The following is a 21830-nucleotide window of genomic DNA, read 5'->3' as shown; positions in this document are numbered from 1 at the left end:
CAACAAAACGAACCACCCGTGGCCTACACTCGCCACTCTAGAAGAAGCTCTGCCGGGCGAGAGGGAGCAACGGCCCCTGCGAATCTTAGTGCTTCGAGAGACGACACTGGGTGGCTATCATTGCGCTTTATATAGCGCGGTACCTCTCCGCTTGCGGTCGCGTGCCCGCGTGTGGATGGCGAGAGATTGCTGCGCCCGAGAAACGGATTCTTCGTGATGGTTCCTGTTTATTATTACTAGCTTCAACAAAGCACAGTACACCCTGTTCCCTGTCCAATCACGCGAATCTGTATGCGGCACAGAATACAAGGGTATCTTTGTCACTACCATCATCGTCATCATCCTTAAAACCCGGCCTTGTCGCAAGGCATTTGGGCGTAAACAACCACACACGCTGCAAATCAGCCAATCAACCCTCGCTTTAAAAATTGAGTGCACAGGCATATGTTAAAAAGGTTTCCTCTTACTTGTAGTTGTGATAGTTGCAGTTTGTGTCTCTGAAAGTATAGAAGGGAATATAGTCAATTCACACATAAGTTGGGATAATTAAAACAGAGCAAAACCCTTAGCTGCTTACTCCTAACTTACATTGTAGTTTCTCTTTTGCGCCAATATAATAAAGGCCTTTTCTCATAGCGAGTGTTCTGGTTAACCTGGTGGAAATGCCTGGTGAAAGTTAACCATTAACGTGGTAAAAATGCGTTCAATTTCACCATAGACTTTGAATGCTGCATAACTGATATTTCTCAAGACCTATCGAAGGTTTTTTGGTTAAAAAGACAAAAGGTTATTGATTGATTGATTGATTTTACGGTTTAACGCGCCGTCGCAACGCAGGCGATGAAGCGCCCCGTAGTTGAGGGCTCCGGATTAATTTTGACCACCTGGGTACCTTTAACGTGCGCCAAAATCTTGTACACACGGGCGTGTTTGGTTTTTGCCTCCATCAGAAAAGCGGCCGCTGCGGCGGGGAGTCAAACCCGCGACCTCGTGCTCAGCAACGCAACACCTTAGCCACTGACCCACCACGGCGGGAAACATGACACAGGTAACGTAGTAAAAATGTAAAATACATTCAAGCAGTGACCGATATTTAGAAATGGAGCAGAGTTTTTTTTATTTTGTCTTATGCGGCTCACCGCCCGCAAACACGTGTTCACTGGCAGGAAGGTACTCTTTAAATGTTTACTTTTTATAATTTATTAAATCAATGAAGTTTATTTTACCTATATGTACAGCAATAAAAATACGACCGTAGGCAAAATTACTCTTTCACAGATTGGCAGAGCGGCAGCCACCCCTATGCAGCATTGTTAGCGCGCGAGATAAAATAAAAGAATAAAGGAAGAAAAACAGTGAAAGAAAAAAAGGTAAACGTACTACAGGCAATAAAATTCGCGTTAAAGAGCACAGTAAAATTTTAGCAGTGATAATACAAAATAACACCGAAAGATGCATGACAGCATACGAATGGAAACACAACATACGAAATGCACCTCGCTCGTGATAAGAAGCCTAATATTATCAATATAGTGGAAAATAGGCACACGATATGCGCCATTTGGCCGACATGCAGAATACCTATACTTGAGCACGACACAGGATAGAAACGCTACACTCCTGGAATAAAACAAACAAAAAAACGACCAGACAAAAGCGGACAATTCAGCAACGAGTTTGCAACGCAACAATGCATCCAAAAGGATACTTCCTCAATAGCCAATTCTTCTCATGCATTATACAACTTGTAATCAATTGACCATTCGTTCTCACAAACACCGTCACAAAAACTATAAAGATTACCGTAGAGAAACTTATTTAGAATTTCAATGCATCTGTCGTCAATGTAGTTCGGTGGGGTGGTTTAATCAGCAACCCCTGAATGGGTTGCTCATGACACCACCTGAATGACAACACCCAAATCAATTACAGAAATTTCTACGCCCTGTTATTGTGGAAAGATCAGCACGAAGTACCGGGTAAACCGCTCATATAACATAGTATTGGGAAACATTCCGGTTGTCCGAAGCGCTGTTAGTCCGTATCCGCAATGGTAGGCAGGACACAAGTTCTTGTACGAAGCAGTTCCGACATCGCTACAGAAGACCTGGAACAGTACAATGGCAGTTCACCGCACAAAGAGAACATCGAAGCAAAAACAGCCGTCATTAAACGATCGATAACGATAAAAGAGAAGAAACCCCACTTAGAGTTCCGACCATCGGACTGTTTCAATTTGAAGATTGATTGATTGTGGGGTTTAACCCGCCGACGCAACTCAGGCGATCAGGCGCGCCGTAGTGGAGGGCTCCAGATTAATTTTGACCACCTGGGGATCTTTATCGTGCGCCGAAATCTCGCACACACGGGCGTTTTTGCTTTTCGCCTCCATCAGAAAAGCGGCCGTCGCGGACGGGAATCGAGCCCGCGACCTCGTGATCAGCACCGCAACGCCTTAGCCACTGAGCCACCGCGGCGGATGGACTGTTTCAAGTTACCCCAGTAAGTTAGCAAAGCAACTGGAGCAAGATCCGCCACTACAAGTTTGTTATCGACACATAGGATCTGAATGGCGACGACACCATACCATGTGCGAGTTCCAAATACTCCACGGGTTCCTTTACCGAAGACGACTATTCCGCTCAGGACGAGTAGTCATGCAGCTTCTCGCACCGCCAGAAGCTCTGGGCGTTAGCGCACGAAAATGTCATGGTGGGCCACCGAGGGATATGTGAAACCACAATGACAGTCACGGAAGATTTCTTTTGTTCCGGTATACAAAGTGAGGTAAGAAAATATGTCAAGCCCTGCAACGTTTGCCAGCAAGTTTTCTCCAAAGGCCGTGTTAGCCTAAGGCATGCGGAACTTGATGGGGTGGTTTCCGAGTGGCTGTCGGAGTACAACAAGCACCATACGATTAGACGATACAGCGCACGAACATGGCGCGTCTTCAGGAAGACTTACCGCGAGAGTATGACTGCTTATAAGGGCAGTTAGTGGGATCAGGTTAATGGAAAGAGACGTGCAGGCGCCGATGGTATGGCCAGTTTGACATAGAAAATGAAATAGTTCCTGGGATTCGTGGTGGTTAGCGCAGACGAAAAACAGGAGAAGAAGAGTAATGGCGACCCAAGCGCTCTTACTTTTCTTGTCCGGTTTTTCTTCTGCGCTGAACATCATGAATGCACTCCAACTCGCCCAATTCGCTACCTTATTACAGTTTATGGGGAAGGTTAAAAGTTTGCATATGGTGGTGTTCGGCGTGCTGTGAATTGTGCAGTGCAGTGTTCAAGTTCATACTTTAGGGTCTCAGAACTGTGGACACTTGAAAGCTTTGAACGGAACGGTGAACGGTGTTTCTGAACTGTGTGCGTTATGCTGTATAAACACTTTGGGATGCGACAGGGAGTTTAGGAAGAGACTGCATTTGAACCAATGATAATTTAAGGGTCAACGAAGCGGACAATCTTGGTATAGTGAGTGAGCCGTTTTTAGGGAAAACAAACTTAAAAGGGGGAGATATAATACCGTAAATAACCCACAAATGGGTGTGTGCCGAAACTACCGAAGGTGTATGTGCCAAACCCCCAATTCCCTCTTAAGGAGTATGGGCCATACAAGAAGGTACGAAAGTTGCCGACCGTGAAATGAACAGGGACAAAAGCCGAAGAGGAAAAATGCAAGGTTTTGGAGGGAGGAGGCAGATGATAAGACCAGGTTACGCTCCTGGAACTGACCCCAGCGGGATCTGACCCTGACGACGCCTCAGGATCATGGCTGGAGTTCCAGGCGACGTTCCTGCAGGGACACCCCGAGGGAATGCTCCGTCGGTGGCTCCAGGTTACCAGCTAGGCTACTGGGCTGGGACACTCGCTACGCGTCGACGCCAGTTCAACATCGCACCCATGGTTACGCCCCCTTGGCGGTTGGTCGTGATGGCTGTTACCACTACCTGCAACTATCTACGAGACATGACAGTTGCCTTGATTCCTACAACAAACAGGAAGGCATCTGCTCTAATGTGAGACTTCAACATCATTCACCACTTTGAGGCGAACTGGAACTGAGAGAACACAGATTTAACTGCTCACCGTTACTTGTCATGTGGTCCAAAATACCGTCCTCGTCAATTAAACATTTTTCTGCGTATCCTGTGCACTTCATGAATTGACGTGACAGGTGGATAATTCTTGCCGTATTTTGTTCTGTTCACTAAGCATAGCACGAAAACGTATATGCAATGGCGCAGATGATGTTCGATCTTAGCTTTTTCGATTTGCGCCTGCTCTAAATAGGCCTAAAGCGTTCCCTCGCGGCTGTTTGGATGTACGAAAAAGTCTGTTCATGCATGTATTCTCTCATTTATCGCGTTTCTGAACCTGCTATGCGGAGAGTCTAAAGGACCTGTGAAAACCTGTCCACAGCGCTCGTAACCACAAATGTATCGAGCGCAGTTTCTTGGCTGGTTGTTTTATAAAGCACATGTTAACCATAAAAAAATACACAGTGCAGATCGCTGTCCAAGGTCACAGCCACCTCAAGTAATGTAACTTAAACTAAGCAATGCCAGATGCCAACCAAGACTTTTATTTAAACGTGGAGTTTGCGTTTGTTTCTGTGCTCGGGGCATTTATTATGGCTCATCGGGGGTATGAACCTTGCATGCGAAAGCTCAAAATAAGAGCTATATTTAAATCTGATCCAAAATATCGACTTTGAAGATGTGTCTCTCCTAAATCGCTATTTGCCCGTTTTATAGTTCTTCAAAATCCGTGCACTTCGCTCTGTAACTTCGTTGGGTTTTAATTTTATTTGGTACTTTCAGTTACGACGAATGCTGCAATTGAGGTCCACTTACCTGTTGCGATTGAAGGGGAAGTTTGGGCTGCTGAAATGAAAACTTTCTTCGACGACGAGAGGACTGATATTTTAAGGGAAAACATGGATGAGTTTTATTGTTCTCATTAAACCACATACAAACCTTATTTGTTGGGGCATTCGAAAAATACTTTTTTATTTTTTATTTATATTATTACGCTAATCACATACATTTGGAAACTGTGCTCACTGGATAAAAGTAAAACTTCACAAATGAGCCGAGATACCGGGTGGAGCCAGTTTGGAGAATATTTCTATCAAAATAAGGCACCCCTACGCCCAACGACGGTGATAGTTCAATTTCAAGATTTTCCTTGACGGATCATCGCGATCGCTCGGCTACCTGGCTGGGACACGGGCTGTGCGCTGACGCCTTATACACATCACACCCTGGGCTACGCCCCCTTGGCGGTTGGCCAGGACCGCTGGGCCCACTTCTTGCAAATCTCTAAGACACGACAGTTGCTTTGATTCCTACACCAAACAGGAAGTCATCTGCTCTAACGTAAGGCGACACCATCATTCACGACTTCTAGGTGAACTGGAACCGATGAAAGAACGCTGAATCTTTACCGTTAGTTGTCGCGTGCTCCGAAATATCCTCCTTATCCCGTCCACCTAATGAATTGACGTCAGAGGTGGATAATTCTTGCCGTATTTTGTTCTGTTGACTAAGCAGCTACTTAAAAGTGTATGCAATACGGCAGATCATATTTGATCTTAGCTCTTTTGAGATTCGCATGCCCTAATTAGGCGTAAAGCGTTCCCTTTACGGTTGTTTCTGATTTACAAAAAAGTATCTGCATGCATATGGTCCCGAAGCCAAAGACGGCGCAGTTGTCTTCAAAGAAAACGAGTTTATTGGAGTGAACTTGTGCTTCATAACAACTCAAAGAATACACAGGCGGCGAAACAGCAGTCAACAAAGTGACGCGCGTAGGCGAGCGTCGAGAGTCGAATGCCGCGGCGACTGCTCTGCGGGAACTTATCTTTGGGCGCGAGTGTTTTTCGAACCTTCGATTTAAATCCAGAGCATTTTAAATCAAAGAAGATAATTCTATGCCAGTGACGTTAGGGCGAAACAGTCTTTTTGACTGAATGAGATAGCCCGTGCGGCATAAAAATAAAAAATGGAACACGCTCTTCGCTTGGGACACAGATAACAGAGCCGGGCGCGGCCTGGCGATAAAAACAGACCATAAATAATCCGACGCTAAAATAAAGCGACAGCCCGAACAGACACCAACTACAAACCAAAAAGAAAAGTCCGTCATCTCGCACAGTAAGAGTTGAGGCGACCACGTGGATGACTTGGGGCCGCGTGCGTCGTCGTGATTTTCCGGAATCACCATCGGGGATCACCTCGTAGGTAAGTTGTTCGACACGTCGTAGAATTTGGTAGGGTCCGAAATACCGTCGAAGAAGCGTCTCACTGAGTCCGCGTCGCTGGATGGGAGTCCAAACCCACACATGATCCCCTGGGCGGTACTCAGCGTCCCGGCGTCGGAGGTTGTACCGCCCGGCATCCACATACTGCTGGTCTGTTGTACGAACTGGACCGAGCTGGCGGGCCTCCTCCGCACGCTGAAGGTATCCTTCGACGTCGGCTTTGAGATCATCATCGTCTACGTGCGGAACCATCGCGTCAAGCAAGGTAGTCGGCCATCTTCCGTAGACAATCTCAAACGGTGTCATCTGCGTGGTATCCTGGATAGCCGTGTTGTACGCAAACGTGACGTACTGAAGAACTTCGCCCCAAGTCTTATGTTCAACGCCGACATACATTGACAGCATGTCCGCGATTGTCTTGTTCAGACGTTCTGTTAGCCCGTTCGTTTGAGGGAGTTATGCCGTCGTTCTTCGGTAATCCGTGTTGCTGTATCGTAATATTTCTTGCATGAGCTCCGCAGTAAAGGCCCTTCTGCGGTCCGTGATTGGGACTTCAGGGGCACCGTGTCGCAGCACAACTTGTTTTATGAAGAACTTTACGACTTGTGATGTCCCCCTGGAAAGAGCGGCGGTCTCGGCCTAGCGCGTCATGTAGTGTGTCGCGACAACAATCCACTTGTTCTCAGATTGTGACGTAGGGAACAGGCCCAGAAGGTCAATTCCAATCTTCTGGAAGGGCCTCAATGGGACGGCGATCGGTTGCAGTAGTCCGGCGGGCCTCTTCGGCGGCGTTTTTTGTCGCTAGCAGTCACGGCAGCTCTGGACGTAGTGGGTGACGTCGGGTATAAGGCGGGGCCAGTAGTACTTCACCTAGATTTTTCCAATTGTGCGAGCTGCGCCGAGATGTCCGCTAAACCGGTCCTCGTGGCAGGCTTCCAAGATTTCGTCACGAAGATCTGCTGGGATGACAAGATAATTCGTTATCGCTCGAGGGCTGAAATTGTTCTTCTTGAGGACGGAGTTTTTTAGGCTGGATGCTGGTGAGATGCGTTTGAAGGCCCTGAGCAAGGCTTCGTGGCATCCTTGGAGTTAGTCGATCATGACGCATAAGTCGCGGTCGGCAAGCTCCTGGGCGGCTAGGTCGTCTATCCGTCACGACTCAAAAGAACGCCTTGTCTTCATCGGACTCTTGTGGTGGTGGGTCGACAGGGGCGCGGGACGGGCAGTCGGTGTCAGAGTGTTTCCTGCCCGATATAACGACGATTCTAACGTCAAAATGTTGTAGGCGCAAGCTCCACCACCCAACACAGCCGCAGGGGTCCTTCAAATTTGCGAGCCATCATGGCGCATGGTGGTCTGTCACAACCTTGAAGGGTCTACCATACACGTATGGGCGAAATTCTGAAATCACCCATATAATAGCGAGATACTCTTTCTCAGAAGCGGAGAGAGAGAGAGAGAGAGAGAGAGAGAGAGAGAGAGAGAGAGAGAGTGAGAGAGAGAGAGAGATAACTCTTTATTGTGCGCTGGAGAGGTCAGCTCTGCTAGCGGCAGTGCTTGCTACGCCAGATGGGGATGATTACAATGCAGTTAAGTGAATGTGAGATCGGGTAAGCAGCAATTTAGAGAAAACAAAAGTTAAATAAAATGGCTCGCAATCAAGTGCAAGAAAAAAAAACTCGAAATAAAGTTAAGTAAATGAAGAACAAATTGAGCGAATGGAGCCCAGGAAGCGCAGAGCGCCTAACAAGAAAAAGGAGGCAAAGCGTACATGACGACGGAAACAGGTACAGACGTAGCCATGCGCACAATGGAGGCATTACAGAGTTTGGCCTAGTCCTGAATATCTCAAAAAAAAAAACGCAGAAGACTTTTTGTCTCTAAATACGAGTCATTGTTGTTGTTCCAGGGTCCGAGGAAGTAACACAACTGAAGGCTTGATCCACGTCGAACAAGAGACAGGCAGCTCGCCGCTGTATCTCGCGCAGCGGAAAATCGCTGGCATATACACAAGTGCTCAGTAGTCTCGAGCACAGCGCACGTGGGGCACAGTGGTGAATCCTCGCACCCTATTTTGAACTTGAAGCTTCGGGTGTAAGCCACGTTGAGACACAAACGATGCAGTACACCTTCGGACGCTTTGCTTAGGTCGGTTGGAACACGGAATTTACAGAAAGGGTCAATTCCTTGTAGAGGTGGATATCCGCTGCGAGGGTGCTGCCACTTCTACATTTTCTCTCTCCAACCAGTTCGATAGATAAAGGCACAACCATCCTCTCGAGAGAAAGGAAGCTTTGTCGTGTTACGCAGAGAGTGGCCAGCGCTGGCAGCAGCATCAGATATTATATTTCCTTCTATTCCCGAATGACCAGGAAGCCATTGAAGCACGATGTGATGGCCCGCCCGCACTACCGCTTTGTGGATTTCACTGATTTCCCACCCACGCTGACTGCAGCGGTTGGAAAGCCTTCTTAGAGCTTGCAAAGCATTCCTTGAGCCTAAGAAGATCATGCATTGTCGAGCATTGTGTGTACCAATGAAATGAAGGGCAGTCCTTACAGCCGCTAGCTCAGTAGCGGTGGATGATGTTGTATGGCTCAGTTTTTTCCTGATTGTGCACTGGACCGACGGAATCCACACGCGAATGGCAGATGATGCTGCGGTCACTGAGCCGTCCGCATAAACGTGGGTGTGGCTTGCGTACGTGGGAAATAAATACTCAAGCGTGAACTAATTCAGTGCAGGTGCAGGCATGGACGGCCTTTTGCTTATTCCGGCAATTGTCGTTATTATATTCTATGGTGCGAGTATCCACGGTTGCATAGAGTAGTTTTCTCCTCCTACGACAAACCATGGCTAACATAGGCGATTACATTCCCGCCACCGCTTTGCTTTTGGACGAGGACGGTACTCATGTCTATATCACTAGCATCCGTGTTCATTTCCGTTTCGGCGTTTTCGTTGAAACGAGCCAGCCCGGGCGGGTTTTGCAGGCGTTGTTGCAGCTCGCAGAATGCTTTTTTTTGGGCGTTTTCCCAGGCAAAAGGAGTGCGATCTTTCGTCAAGCGCGTGACTGGCTCGGCAATGCGTGCGAAGGTTTCGACGAAGCGCCGCTAGTATGCGCTTAGTACAGAAATCTTCGCACGCCCTTCTTGTCTTTAGGTCTTGGGAAGTCCGCTACGGCTGACGTTTTTCCCGGGTAAGGCAGGACTCGTGCTTCGTTGACGACGTGGCCGACAACGTGAGTTTCTCGTACGCGAAACTGCACTTTTCCGGCTTTAGCGTTAACCCCGACGTACGAATGGCCTCGAGTACAGACTCCAACCTTGCAAGGAGTTCGTCGAAAGTGCGAACGAATACCACAACGGTGTCGAGGTAGAAGAGGCAGTTGTGCCGCTTTGGGCCAGCTAGCACAGTGTCTATTCTCTTTGAAACATTGCTGGCGCCATGCATATTGCAAACGGCATCACCTTGAACTCGTAGAGGCCGTCCGGGGTTGTAAATGCAATCTTCTCTCGATTTCTCCCGTCGACTTCAATTTGCCAGTAGCCGGTCTTCATATCCATAGATGCTAAGTACTTCGCGTTGCAGAGGTGGTCGAGGGCATCGTTGATTCGTGGCAGGGGGTACACGTCCGTTTTGGTGATTTTGTTCAGTCGCTGGTACTCAAGGCAGAACCTTAATGTGCAATCTTTTTTCTTCACGAGTACGACCGGCGCAGGGTCTTTTCGATGGCATTTTAATGCCCTCATGAGCATGTCGTCGACTTGGGTCCGGATGGCTTCCCACTCGTGTGAAGAGACGCGGTACGGTGACTGTCTGGTGGGCCCGGATTCATCTTCGGTTGTTATGCGGTGCTTCGCTAGAGGTATCTGACGTACTTTCGAGTTTCACAAAAAAACACTGTCCGTAGCTACGCAGCAAACCCGATAATTTGTTCAGTTCTTCTTGCGGTAACGCCGGATCCACGTAGAAGGGATTCGGAAGTTTGAAGGTACCTTCGTGTGCGCTGTCAAAGTCGGCAACCGCGATCACGTAACTTGCTTCTTGCGTTTCTTCAAGGAATGCAATTGCAGCGCCTTTGTTTAAATTCTCATATTCCTCGGTTAAATTAGTCACGAAAACGTGGGATTGGCGTTGCCTAAAGCGCGCTATGCCTCTTGCGACAGAGACACGGCGGTCAAGAAGCAACCTTTGGTCACTGTCTACGATAGCTGCGACGTCCGGAACATCATTCTCATAGTAGACGGTATCATCATGCTGGTGTGGGGTGGCAGGGTGACGTGATCATCGGCGATCCTTACAGCAGCACGGTTTTCGGGGTTCGGTGGCGCCGTCGTGGAGTGATTAGAGAAAAATGTTATCGACTTAGACGGCAGGTGAAATATTGCGCGTTGTCTGTCAGAGTCTATTCCGAGAATTACGTCCTGGGAGCAGTTCGGCAAAATGACGAACGCAGTAGGGTACTTGGTGCCGCTATGGTGACGCGTGATGCACGTTTAACTTGGCGTTACGAGATCGCCTTCTGGTGTGAGCATGGGCGGACCGTCTCATCTGGTCATATCGTTCTTCGGCTTTAAAGCAAATGGTACGCTCCTTACGGAGTAGTCGGCTTCCGTACCTATGAGGGTGACTGAACCAAAGCTGTCGATTGACACCATGACGTCGGACTCTCCCTTTCTTGATTTCCGGGTTTGTTGGTGCGTCGCATCTCAGCTTGTGCGTGTTGACGCTCGGGGCGTACGCGGCGTCGTTGTCACCTTCTCATCGGCAGGTTCGGCCATGTCGGGTACGAGTGGGCTGAGGGACCTTCCACGTGAGAGGCCAGCAGTGCTACAGTGGTTCGGTGGCTGGTACTGGAAGGGCGACAGTGAACCGTTGAAGCGGGCTGCTCCTCGGTTTGTGTTGGAGAGGTATTCTTCGATCGCAGTAGGGTGCTGGCCCGGTCGTGGGCGTGGTGCGTCGATAGAGAACCCTCGCAAGCCGAGCCTCTTGTAGGGACAGCGACGGTAGATGTGGTCGGCCTCTCCGCAATGGTGGCAAAGCGGGTGATTATCGGGCGTTTGCCACACGTGGGTCTTCCTCGGCGTCTGGAATTGGTCTACAGTGGGTCTGGCGTGCGACAGTGGACGGCGGTATGGCGGGCCGTCATGACGACGGATTTGAGTAGGACGGGGGAGCTGCTCAAATCCGGAAGAGCTGCGGAGTACGTCATCGCTTGTGGCTGGTGGGGTGCTTCGGATGACGTCATCCCCCCAGTGCCCCACCCCGAAGTGGCTGTTGATCCTCTTCTCGGATGACGTAAGTCAGGGAAGCCACTTGGGGTTGCGCCGTCGTTGGAAAAAAATCCTGAAGCTCCTCTCTGACTTCGGCTCGGATGGTCTAGCGCCATGTATAGGAGCTTAGAGTTGCGGCACCGATGGTGTCCGAGAACAGCACGTTGACAGGGAGGTCGTACTGCCTCGTTTGAAATTCTAGCGTCTTCTCCATCGCGGAAGCTTCAGTCGCGAATTCAGGCACCGTTTTATAGGGGTTGTAGACACGGCAAGCGAAGAGTTCTTGCTTTACTCCACGCGTAAGAAATCTCAGTTTCTTTTGTTCCGTCATTTCGGAGACCGAACGGAGAAAAAGCCGGTTCCATTCTTCAAAAAAGATCACGACTCCTTCGTTGGGGTGTTGCGTTTGAGTTTCAACCACAAAGACAGCTCGCCCTTTTCTCACCAAGGTAGTGAAGGTTTTAAAGAACTCCCTTTTGAACTGGGCCCAGTCAGTCAGGGAGTAAAGTAAAATAAGTAAAATACGAGTAAAATAAGACATGCCGCAAAGTTCCTTCATCATCTCACCTGTTGAAGTTGCGCCACGCTACAGCTTCTACAACCATTTTAGGGGTCATCAGCGGGGGCTCCGCGGAACGGTGCCGGTTCCAGGGGCTGCTGCAACATGATTGGCGGCGTTGCTTCTCGCACCATGGTGTTGGTTGCAGCTATCGTTTTCTTGGGTCCTTCGGCCACAAGACCGAACTCAGGCGGGCAAAACTTGCAGTCGGCGGCTGGCTCTGGTTCGGCTGGTTTGGCGGCTTGAGAAGTCGTAGTGAGCATAAAGGGTGCGTACCCCACACCGACATCAGATGTCATGAAGCCAAAGACGACGCAGTTGTCTTCAAAGAAAACGAGTTTATTGAAGCGAACTTGTGCTCCCCTAACAACTCAAAGAATACACAGGCGGCGAAACAGCAGTCAAGAAAGTGACGTGCATATGCGAGCGTCGAGATTCGAATTCCGCGGCGTCTGCTCAGCGGGAATTTATCTTTGGGTGCAAGTGTTTCTCGAACCGTCCATTTATATCCAGAACATTGTATATCAAAGAAGATTATTCTAGGCTAGTGACGTAAGGGCGAAACAGTCTTTTTGTTTGAAAGAGATAGCCCGTGCGGCATAAAAATAAACAATGAAACACGCGCTTCTCTTAGGACACAGATAACAGCGACGAGCGCTGCCGGGCAGTAAAAACAAACACAGCAAACAAAACGAAGCATCTGATCGCATGCAGCAGAAACGCTTATTGGCTAACACTTGAAATCTACATCTAACGATAAAACAAGCCAGTGAATCAAGGGCTACCTTAGTAACAGAGTCAGTCAGTCAAAATTAAGTGTTTTCTCTAATCCCAGTCCCATCAAATCTGGAGTACCTCAGGGTTCCGTGAACAGCCCTTTATTGTTCCTAGTCTACATTATTGATATCTGGTCTAACATTATCTCTTCACTGCGTCGGTTTTCCGATGATGTCGTCATCTACAAGGATATCACTAAACCAAACGACATAACCATCTTGCAGTCGTACCTGACAAAATTATCGGAATGGTGCCGCATATGGTAGATGGAAATTTATGTTAAAAGAACCAAGCACGTACGTTTCTCATGCGTTTCAGATCCTTCGCCTGACGTGTATGTCACAAAAAACATTGCAATTGAAGCGGTTTTATCCATAAAGTATTTAGGCGTTCTTTTTCATTTCGATTTATCGTGGGCTAGACATGTGGAATACACACGGAAAAGCATCAAGAAAGCTCGGCCTTCTTAAACGTCGTTTTAAACTCGCGAACAAAGACACTAAACTTCATCGCATATAATGTTGCAATTAGGCTAACCCTAGAATATGCTTCAATAGTATGGCACCCGCCCACAATAGCCCTTCCCGAAATGCTGGAATACGTTCAAAACAAAGCCGCACGATTTACCTTGTCATACTATTACCGTTATGAAAGTGTGTCATCCATTAAGCACTGTTTTAATCTCTTTCCACCTGCCATGCGCAAAATATTTTCTCTTATCCTTCTTCCACACGTTATACCACACTGATTAGCCATTTCATCGAACTTTCATTCACCCTGCTTCACACACTTCCATGCGTACCCGCCATAATCACAAGGTAGAACAACTACTTTCTCAAACAAATAAACACCAATTTTCTCCTCTTGCTTGGTCGATAAATGAGTTCAATTCATTGCCTTCTAGCATTGTCTCACACATTCACACATTCAGCATTCAACTTCAAAATCTGCGTTACTTGCTTTTCTTGAAACCGATAACCAATCTTAGCCATTGTAGCCGTTTGCTTGTGTAAGAACGAAAAGTACTGCTTTTCAATGTGTTTGCTCTGTGAATATTTGTTGCCGTCTTCTCTGCATATATATTTTTTTGAAGTCCGACTGTTTATTTTCTATACCCTGCGTACTTGAAACAATCTTCGTTGTTATAATTGCTGTATGTCGCCCCCCTTTACGTAATTCCCTGTTGGGCACTTAAGTATAAATAAATAAATAAATAAATAAATAAATAAATAAATAAATAAATAAATAAATAAATAAATAAATAAATGGTTTGGGCAATATATTTTCTGCTTTATCGGGTTTCTGAACCTACTATACAGACAATCGAAAGGACCTGTGAAAACCTGTCCACAGCGCTTGTAACCACAAATGTATCAAGCGCAGTTCCGTGGCTGGTTGTTGTATAAAGCACATGGTAACCACAAAAAATATACAGTACAGTTTGCTGTCCAAGGTCACAGCAACCTACAGTAACGTAAATTGAACTAAGAACTACGTGTTGACAACCGACACTTTTAATAAAAACGCAGAATTTGCATTTGCTTTTGGAATCGCAGCGTTTCTTTTGGTCCATCGGGCCTATGAATCTTGCATCCGAAAGCTCTAAAGAAGAGCTAGTTTAAATTTGGGCAAAAATATCAAATCTCATGATGCGTCTGGCTGAAGTCACTACTTGCATATTTTATTGTTCCGCACAACCCGTGCACTTTCGCGTTGTAACTTCGTTGGGTTTAAATTGTAATTCGTATTTTCAGTTACGAAGAATGCTGCAATTGAGTTCAACTTACCTGTAGCGTCTGAAGTGGAAGTTTGGGATGCTGAAATAAAAATTTTCTTTCAGGACGCGAGGACTACTATAGTAATGGTAAACATGGGGGAGTTTTAATGTTCTCACTAACGCACAGACAAACATTATTTGTTGGGATCCTGGAAAAATACTTTTTTATATTAATACGCTAATCAAATAAATTTGGAAACTGTGCTGACTGGGTATAAGAAGAACTTCACAAATGAACTGAGATAGCCGGAGGAGCCAGTTTGGAGAGCATTTCTATTGAAATCAGGCACCGCCACGTCCAACGACGGTGATGCTTGAATCTGAAGATTTCTCTTGACGGATTATCGCCATCGCCAGGCTACCTGACTGCGACAAACGGTCTACGCGCTGATGCCAGTTCAACATCGCAATCAGGCCTACGCTGCCTTGGCTATCGGCGGCGACAGCTGGGCCCACTGCCTCAAGCCTAAACTTCTCGTTGTATTCTTGGGCTGTGAATTGGAACAGCCAAAGAAGGGCTAAGTTTACTTTCTGATAATCGAGGGATTCTTCACGAGTCATTCTACCGGTAACAGTCAGCGCTCCTCCAGTCAAGTAACTTCTCAGAGCAACCACCCATTTGTCTTTAGGCCAGACATGGACAAGCTGAACTATTTTAAACCACAGTGCGTAGGGATCCAGGTCGTCTCTGTGATGATAAGATGCAGGGAAAAGCCTGCGTGGGCTTTTCGGTGTCAGGCACTCCAAAGCCGCTTGTGATTTGGAGGCAGATCCTCGCACTCGTGGACTATTCCTGGCCTCTTTCTTAAGTCGTCGTTTCAAAAGAAGATTCACTTGTTGGCATTCCTAACTGATCTGTTTGCGTTCTTCCACCACTTTGATTTCTTCTCGCGCAGCAGCATTTTCCCCTCTAAGACAATTCTTTTCCGATGTGGGGAATTTCACTATTTGGCATCATTTATAATAGCTGAGTTCCGGCTGGCATTATCTTACAAAGCTCCATATCTTGAATCTACTCCGTTGATACCGACTCTTTTTTTGTTCCTGTTATAGATGGTAAAGAACAGATCGTGTCGTGGACGCCACTTTTCTTGGTATTGGTGGCTAGTCTCCGGAAATTGCCCGGAAAAAAAGAGACAGGCGCTTGGGGCGGGCGTATAAAGACGGGGAACGTTTATCCAGACCAAACAAGTGAATGGGAAGGCGACCATTTAGGTAGCGGCCTGTCTTCCCGAAGTACGTACGCCGACACGACAACAATAATATTTTGTAAATGACTTTTTCAACACCATCGATATAGCGTGCCCGATGCTTTTTTAAGCATGCGCCCACCTTCGTAGCTCCAGCGTTGACACGCTTCCACAGTCGGCTGAGATTTTTAGGTCAGAGAATACAAGCCGTAAACGTCTCTTAAAATCTTCTTGAGGGAATGACTAACACCATGGGCGTGGGAATGACCGCTGTTTTTTGTCTTTCCTGCTGAGGCAATTTTTCCGGAGGTCTTGAGGAAAGTTCACGCATCAACATCAATGCCAAATTGCACACGAGGTTGCTTGGGTAGGTTGCATACTTCAGATGATGGAGCTGGGCATTAAAACTATGTTGCACTGGATGGGGAAAGGACCTGTTGAGAGAACTCCTAATAACTCCCATGGCAACTCCCCTGTTGATAAGGGAGCTGTGCGCTAAATCGAAAGGTAAAACGCCCTTTTGGGACTCAGGCGCGTATTCCCAGCAGGTGTGGTGGTTGCCGAAAAGCCACAAAAATCCACTAACCTTAACTGACCATTACAGCGTAATTCCATGGTCAATGCGAAAGCGTCAAAGTGCGTTTTGAACGTTGCAAAAATTTCCTCAGTTCCTTCGTTTATCATCTTGTCCTGCCTTTTGCGCTGTCTTCCTTCGTAGAACAATGTACCAACTGGGCATCCAGGAAACCCTTCTGCGATTGGTGTAATTTTGAGTTCGTCAGTATGACGGCGCAACGTCACATTTGTTCGATTGTGACGGGCGGCACAAACAAGCACTGAATGTTGTCCTGTTGGCTGTAACAAACAACAAGACGATCCGACCTAATACCCTGAAGATAGTCGCCAGCGTTTGCGGAATCTCCGTTAAGCAGATAATAAACAAACGATGTAGCAGTAAGCTTGGAATGGGAGAAGAGTGTCGTAAAGAACACCGAGGCACATGACACCGACAAGTTTTCGGAGACAGGGGTCGCCGCAGATGACGTCCAGTCTGGGGAAGAGCAGAACTACCCAAATGATATAGTCGCTCAGTAAAACACGGCGACCAGGATGAGAAGATATCCAGGAGCACTCTAATGCAAACTGTACCAAAGGATGGCATCACGCGCAGTTTAGGTGCGCAGCACACAAAAATTAAGGAAGTCACCGTGACTTCATCGTCAACAGAAAAAAGGGTAGCCCTAAGCAAGCTAACAACGAAGACATGATAACAACCACAGAAACAACAACAGAACAACACTTATAGTAGGAACTTAAGATATCTGTAAGCCCTCCCCCAAGGCCTAATAATGGCAGTTGTGCGAGCTCGCAGTGTTGCGGAGTAGACGCCCGCAACACTACCGAGACGTGCAAGCGCAGAGCAGCCCATTTAGTAATGCAAGCTACGAAAAGTTACGCTAATTTTGGTTCCAGATGCAGGGTTAATGAAGAGCCTTCCTAATTCACGTGATGAAGTTGACGCAGTTTCATTTGAAAGTATAACGCTCTTTGTTTTAGCCTAACCGCTTCACCCACACAAGAACTCCTTGTAGACACGTGTGCACCAAAGTATGCAAACTATGTGTATTAAAGACCAATGTGTTGCAGTTTTGTAGTATTATTTGAGGGCGGGAAGAAGCGGTATGGCTAAAAACTTATTGGTAAGGGAGTTTGTGGAGTGTGAGACCGTGATCACGAGCTAAACACAGTAGGGCGTTTTCTGTGGTGTGCCCATGGTCGCACTGCTGGTTTGCCTGGCACTCCTTCATTCAATTTCTTGGCAAAACAGGAAGAAATGGTAAAGGCTGGAAAAATTGCCGACACTGGGTAGCAGCAAAAAGATTTATTGCAAGGTAATGCTGTTTTATACGAGGAAATCTGAATGCTGATCCCGTTAAACCATTAGCAGAGTTACCACTTTGCCACACTACCGCTCCAAAAGTGCCGCTCGGATATCACTGAACGTTAAATCAAGGCGTGCACCTTGGGCTGGGCATTTTGTTCCTGAAAGATGTGTAATTGGTTGTTACTGTTTTTTTTGTAGAGAAGAGAACAATTCTTTTCTAATCTCCTAACCAAGGCGTGGTTATCCAAGGGTGCTAAAAACACCTTCATTTTATGCCTGCCTCAGAGAATATTCTGGCATAAAACACTCCCTAAGGTAGTGCTTGTTCTGCAAAGTACTCACATGGTCCTTTTAATGTGATTATGTGCGCATTATATTCAAAACTTTATCAAACAGATAACAAAACTGCTGGCTTACTTTCGGGTGAGGAACCTTTAGCTGGGGGTTCTATTTCCGTACGGCCTAAGGAAAGAGCAAAAGCAAAGTCACACAAACTTTTGAAAGAACAAACATTATCCAAGTATGACTTTGCAGACAGTACGGGTTGACAATATTTGCACAAAAATACTTGGGTTTCCAAAAGTACGTACATGCCTCATCTGGCACTGCTGCTGTTGCCGTTTCTGCAAGAAAACCAAAATAGGCATCATCGTGCCATGGACCACATCTTGAATTATGCAAAACAACGCATCAAGTTTACTCTAATACACGTGAGAAATAGTAAGGAGTGTAAATATCAAGTCAGAAAAGAAAAAGCCACCAAAACGTACTGAAACACTGGAGCTTATTCATTTTTTTTTCTTTGATAACAGATGACATAAATAACACCAACCGATTTCTCATTGGCGAAATGTTTTTAAAGGTTCAAACTTGCTTATCAACACTTTAAGACTAAGCTTTTCCAGACGCTGCCATTATGCTCGCAGGCGACGAACGACAATCTCTTCTTTTTCCTCTTCTCCTTGTGGGGTAGCAACGAACGCGTTGAAGGTTTTGTACTCTTTGGCCGATCTTTGGTTTGCCAATCCCTAGGTGATCCTGCCACAGTCATCATTACTGTGCCGGGCCGCACACAGCAGCAACGAGTGACGGGACAGGGCCCGAGCAAGAGGAGCTTCGCCCCTAAAACATTATCTCTCTCTCACTCTCTCCCTCTCTCTCTCTCTGTCTCTCTATCTCTCTCTCGCTATGCCACAATAGACAAAGCTCTGTCCAGCAAAACACTAAGAAACAAGAGCCGCGTATGTGCTCACGTCACTGCAAATATCGTCAAAAGACGATATTCGTCTGCCAGCCCTGCCAAGTAAAAGTCTTCATTCTCCTTCCCACTCACGCGTCATGCACTTCCTAACCTGTATCTTTCCGACAAAGATAAACACAGTAGAGGTTCACCCAAGTAAAATCAAATTTTCCACGTTGTACTTCTCCTTGCGAGTCACACGCACGATCTAGATTAACGTTTCGTAGCGCTGGCCGTTTGACTTCTTGATATTACGCCAGTAGAGCTAGAATCGTGGGCCACCGCTTTTCGCGGTGTTGGTGTTTTTCAAAGTGCATTTTTTTATTCGAAGAAGCGGCTTTGTATTTTTAATTAGATGAAAACGGCAACTATTGCTTAGCTATTGATGTTTTTCTCAAATTTTCAAAATGATTTCGTTTTCCTGAACATTGTTCAAACGTATGAACACTGGGACCAGGGTTAGATGGTTAGAAATGTTTTGCCTATAAAATCGCCTCGTTTAACAACACTTTTAATACTCTCTGGACGGCTGAATCGAGTGGTAAACGCCCACACACCCCAAAATTTCTGCGTTAATATTATCGTCTTTATTACACTTAGAACCATTACACTGTCGCGTTCTCTCTCATAGTAAACCACACCATGCAGCCCAGTCTTTCACGCACACATTTTGGGCCACACGAGCACCGAATCCGTCCGTCATTTCTATGTGCAACAATGACTAAATTCTCTCACTGCTAGTCTATCTCTCCTGGTAGAGCTTCAGTGCAAGTGAGCATTGTAACTGTAGAAAGTGTGTTCCAAAACTGTTTGCGGGCGTAAAAGTAGCGTCATCCGTGTAAATATTCAAATACAAACGTACATGCAATCTGGAGCTTTTTGTGTAACCGCTCATTTTCTGCGCATGGTACTAGATTTTATCTCATTTGAATAACTCTCTTCTCTTTCTCTCACTCACATCCAGTCATCTCCCTCCGCTATCGCAACTCACTCGATCAATACAATGACATTTTGTTCATTTCAATCGTTTTGCAGACCTCCTGTCGTTGCATAAATAACAGGGGTTTTGTTGAAGGGTAGTTTATTTATTGCATTTAAGTACCTCTCTTTATTACACACACGTTGCTTAAACTCTGCCCCTCATTCGCTCGTTTGGAGTGCCGTGTTGCCTGAGGAAGTACTGATCGGCCTTCGGCGAGACCCGTCGCGTCCCCACGAGGCATTCAAAGCAGCGGCAATATTTACTTGCAGCAGCGCCCTGGCAGTGATATTGCAGTTGAGGCCCGTCTGAATGAACTTTAATACGTGCACTGTATAATTATAGGCGTGTTTTGTATATCGCCATTTACTAATTTCTGCGCCATCTTCATCTCCATCATTCTCTGTCCAGTCCCTTTACTCCAATTCGACTTCCCACACACGAACAGCTGGCTAGAACTAATACCATCGAGACAACCTTTTTGTGTTTTTTTTATTTAAGTAAAATTTCTACCTCTCCCCACAGCTCTCGAAGGTATCCGGTCGAATTCCAAGGAGATACTTGTTTGAAATAAATTTTACCGTTCTGGTTTGTGCAGCGTTTGATGCTTTCTGTAACCAGGCGCCTTCTGTAGCAGCCAAAGTTTTTTGTTACAACAATACGCCTGTCCGATATTTATGGCACTACTGAAAGAGATCTTTCATTCATACTCAGCCGTTCAAGCACACAGACTGGATCTAATTGTTTCACCATTATTTTAAACTGATATTTGTTCCAGTAATTTAAGCACGAGCCTTTCCAGCACCTGTGATAGCCAATGTTATTACAGCAGGTGGTATATACAGTGGCATGCAACTTAACCGCGAGAAATCATTATGACATATGCCACATCCTGAGTAATCGGCTAGATATGTTAACACCGCTTGGATAATTTGCAGTGTTATGTTTTTCCAAACGTGCATCCACTGGTCAAACGTCGAGTCCCGACTAAGTTTGGCGCAATCCTAATTTTCAGTCTTCAGTGCGCCGTAAGTAAGGACATTCTCCATTTATGCCCTAGTATTACTCGAAGTTTCTTGAGTTGAGTGTATAACTCCGAAGTTGTAGAAATTTCAAACATAAGAAGGGTAACAACGCACCTATTGTTAACACCGCAGCAACCAGCCAAACTCCCAAGAGCATATCTTGCCGATTTTGTCCTGGACGGAATGTGACGTTGTCTCTGTGTGCAACCTTTTAAATCGAGGAAACTCACAGACGTTGTGTAAAAACAAAACAAACAATATGGTTCTGCAGCCACAAAATAAAGTTTGTAAAACATCAGCGACGAAGATGGAGTTTTGATGCATTATTTATAAGCGAAGGAGGTAAACACGGTCAAGCTGTTTTTTGCACTTGTTACTTAAGGGCATTCACCTAGATTCTTGCTCGAACGAACATAAAAGCAAGCTACCGGACTCTAGCTTTTCAGCCCCCTAACCATCACAATAAAAGTTTCCTGGCAGTTCACGCGCACCCAAACAACACAGCACAACCTTTACCTGTTGCAGAAAAAACTTTGAAGTGTGACTCTATGCACAGCGCCTACTTTAACAAAGTTGAATAAACATCCCTGTTCTTCGCTCCTCAGCACATTTTTATTTTCTCAGTTATGGCGACCGCCAAAGGACGTTATGAAACAAATCACCACGTAGTGCATTGCGCAAGGCATGTTGCCGCCTGCATGCAATTGGGAAATCCTGCGCTCCGAGACCGAAACTGCAAAGTGTCAGGTAATCGCGCCTTGCAAACTGCACCCGTGGTTAAAAACGAGTACGATCGAACCCGCACTTCATGAAAAGAAATTTGAATAGGTATAATTGATGTTCCATACCCAAGCT

At 46.4% G+C, this 21830-nt stretch overlaps 1 protein-coding gene across 2 annotated transcripts in view; it reads right to left on the bottom strand.

Annotated features, from left to right (window-relative positions):
* LOC144139570 (uncharacterized) overlaps positions 1-21169 on the bottom strand; it is a 65492-nt gene extending 44323 nt beyond the window's left edge. The window contains exons 1-5 of one of the 2 annotated variants that reach the window (XM_077671883.1): positions 21090-21169; positions 18322-18354; positions 18149-18193; positions 14667-14696; positions 468-497 (exon numbers count right to left, since the gene is read on the bottom strand). In XM_077671883.1, coding sequence (XP_077528009.1) covers positions 468-497; positions 14667-14696; positions 18149-18193; positions 18322-18354; positions 21090-21132 — 181 coding nt within the window. In that variant the 5' untranslated portion in view covers positions 21133-21169. The remainder of the gene's footprint in view (positions 1-467; positions 498-14666; positions 14697-18148; positions 18194-18321; positions 18355-21089) is intronic. The other variant, XM_077671884.1, reaches the window with a different exon arrangement.
* Between the last annotated feature and the right edge of the window lie 661 nt (positions 21170-21830).

The sequence above is a fragment of the Haemaphysalis longicornis genome, unplaced genomic scaffold (genome assembly GCF_048455015.1).
Source record: "Haemaphysalis longicornis isolate Haplotype H1 unplaced genomic scaffold, Haemaphysalis longicornis Haplotype H1 scaffold_5, whole genome shotgun sequence".
Lineage (NCBI taxonomy): Eukaryota > Metazoa > Arthropoda > Arachnida > Ixodida > Ixodidae > Haemaphysalis > Haemaphysalis longicornis.
The sequence above is the reverse complement of the archived record's forward strand: the minus strand, read 5'-3'. Positions and strand labels throughout refer to the sequence as shown.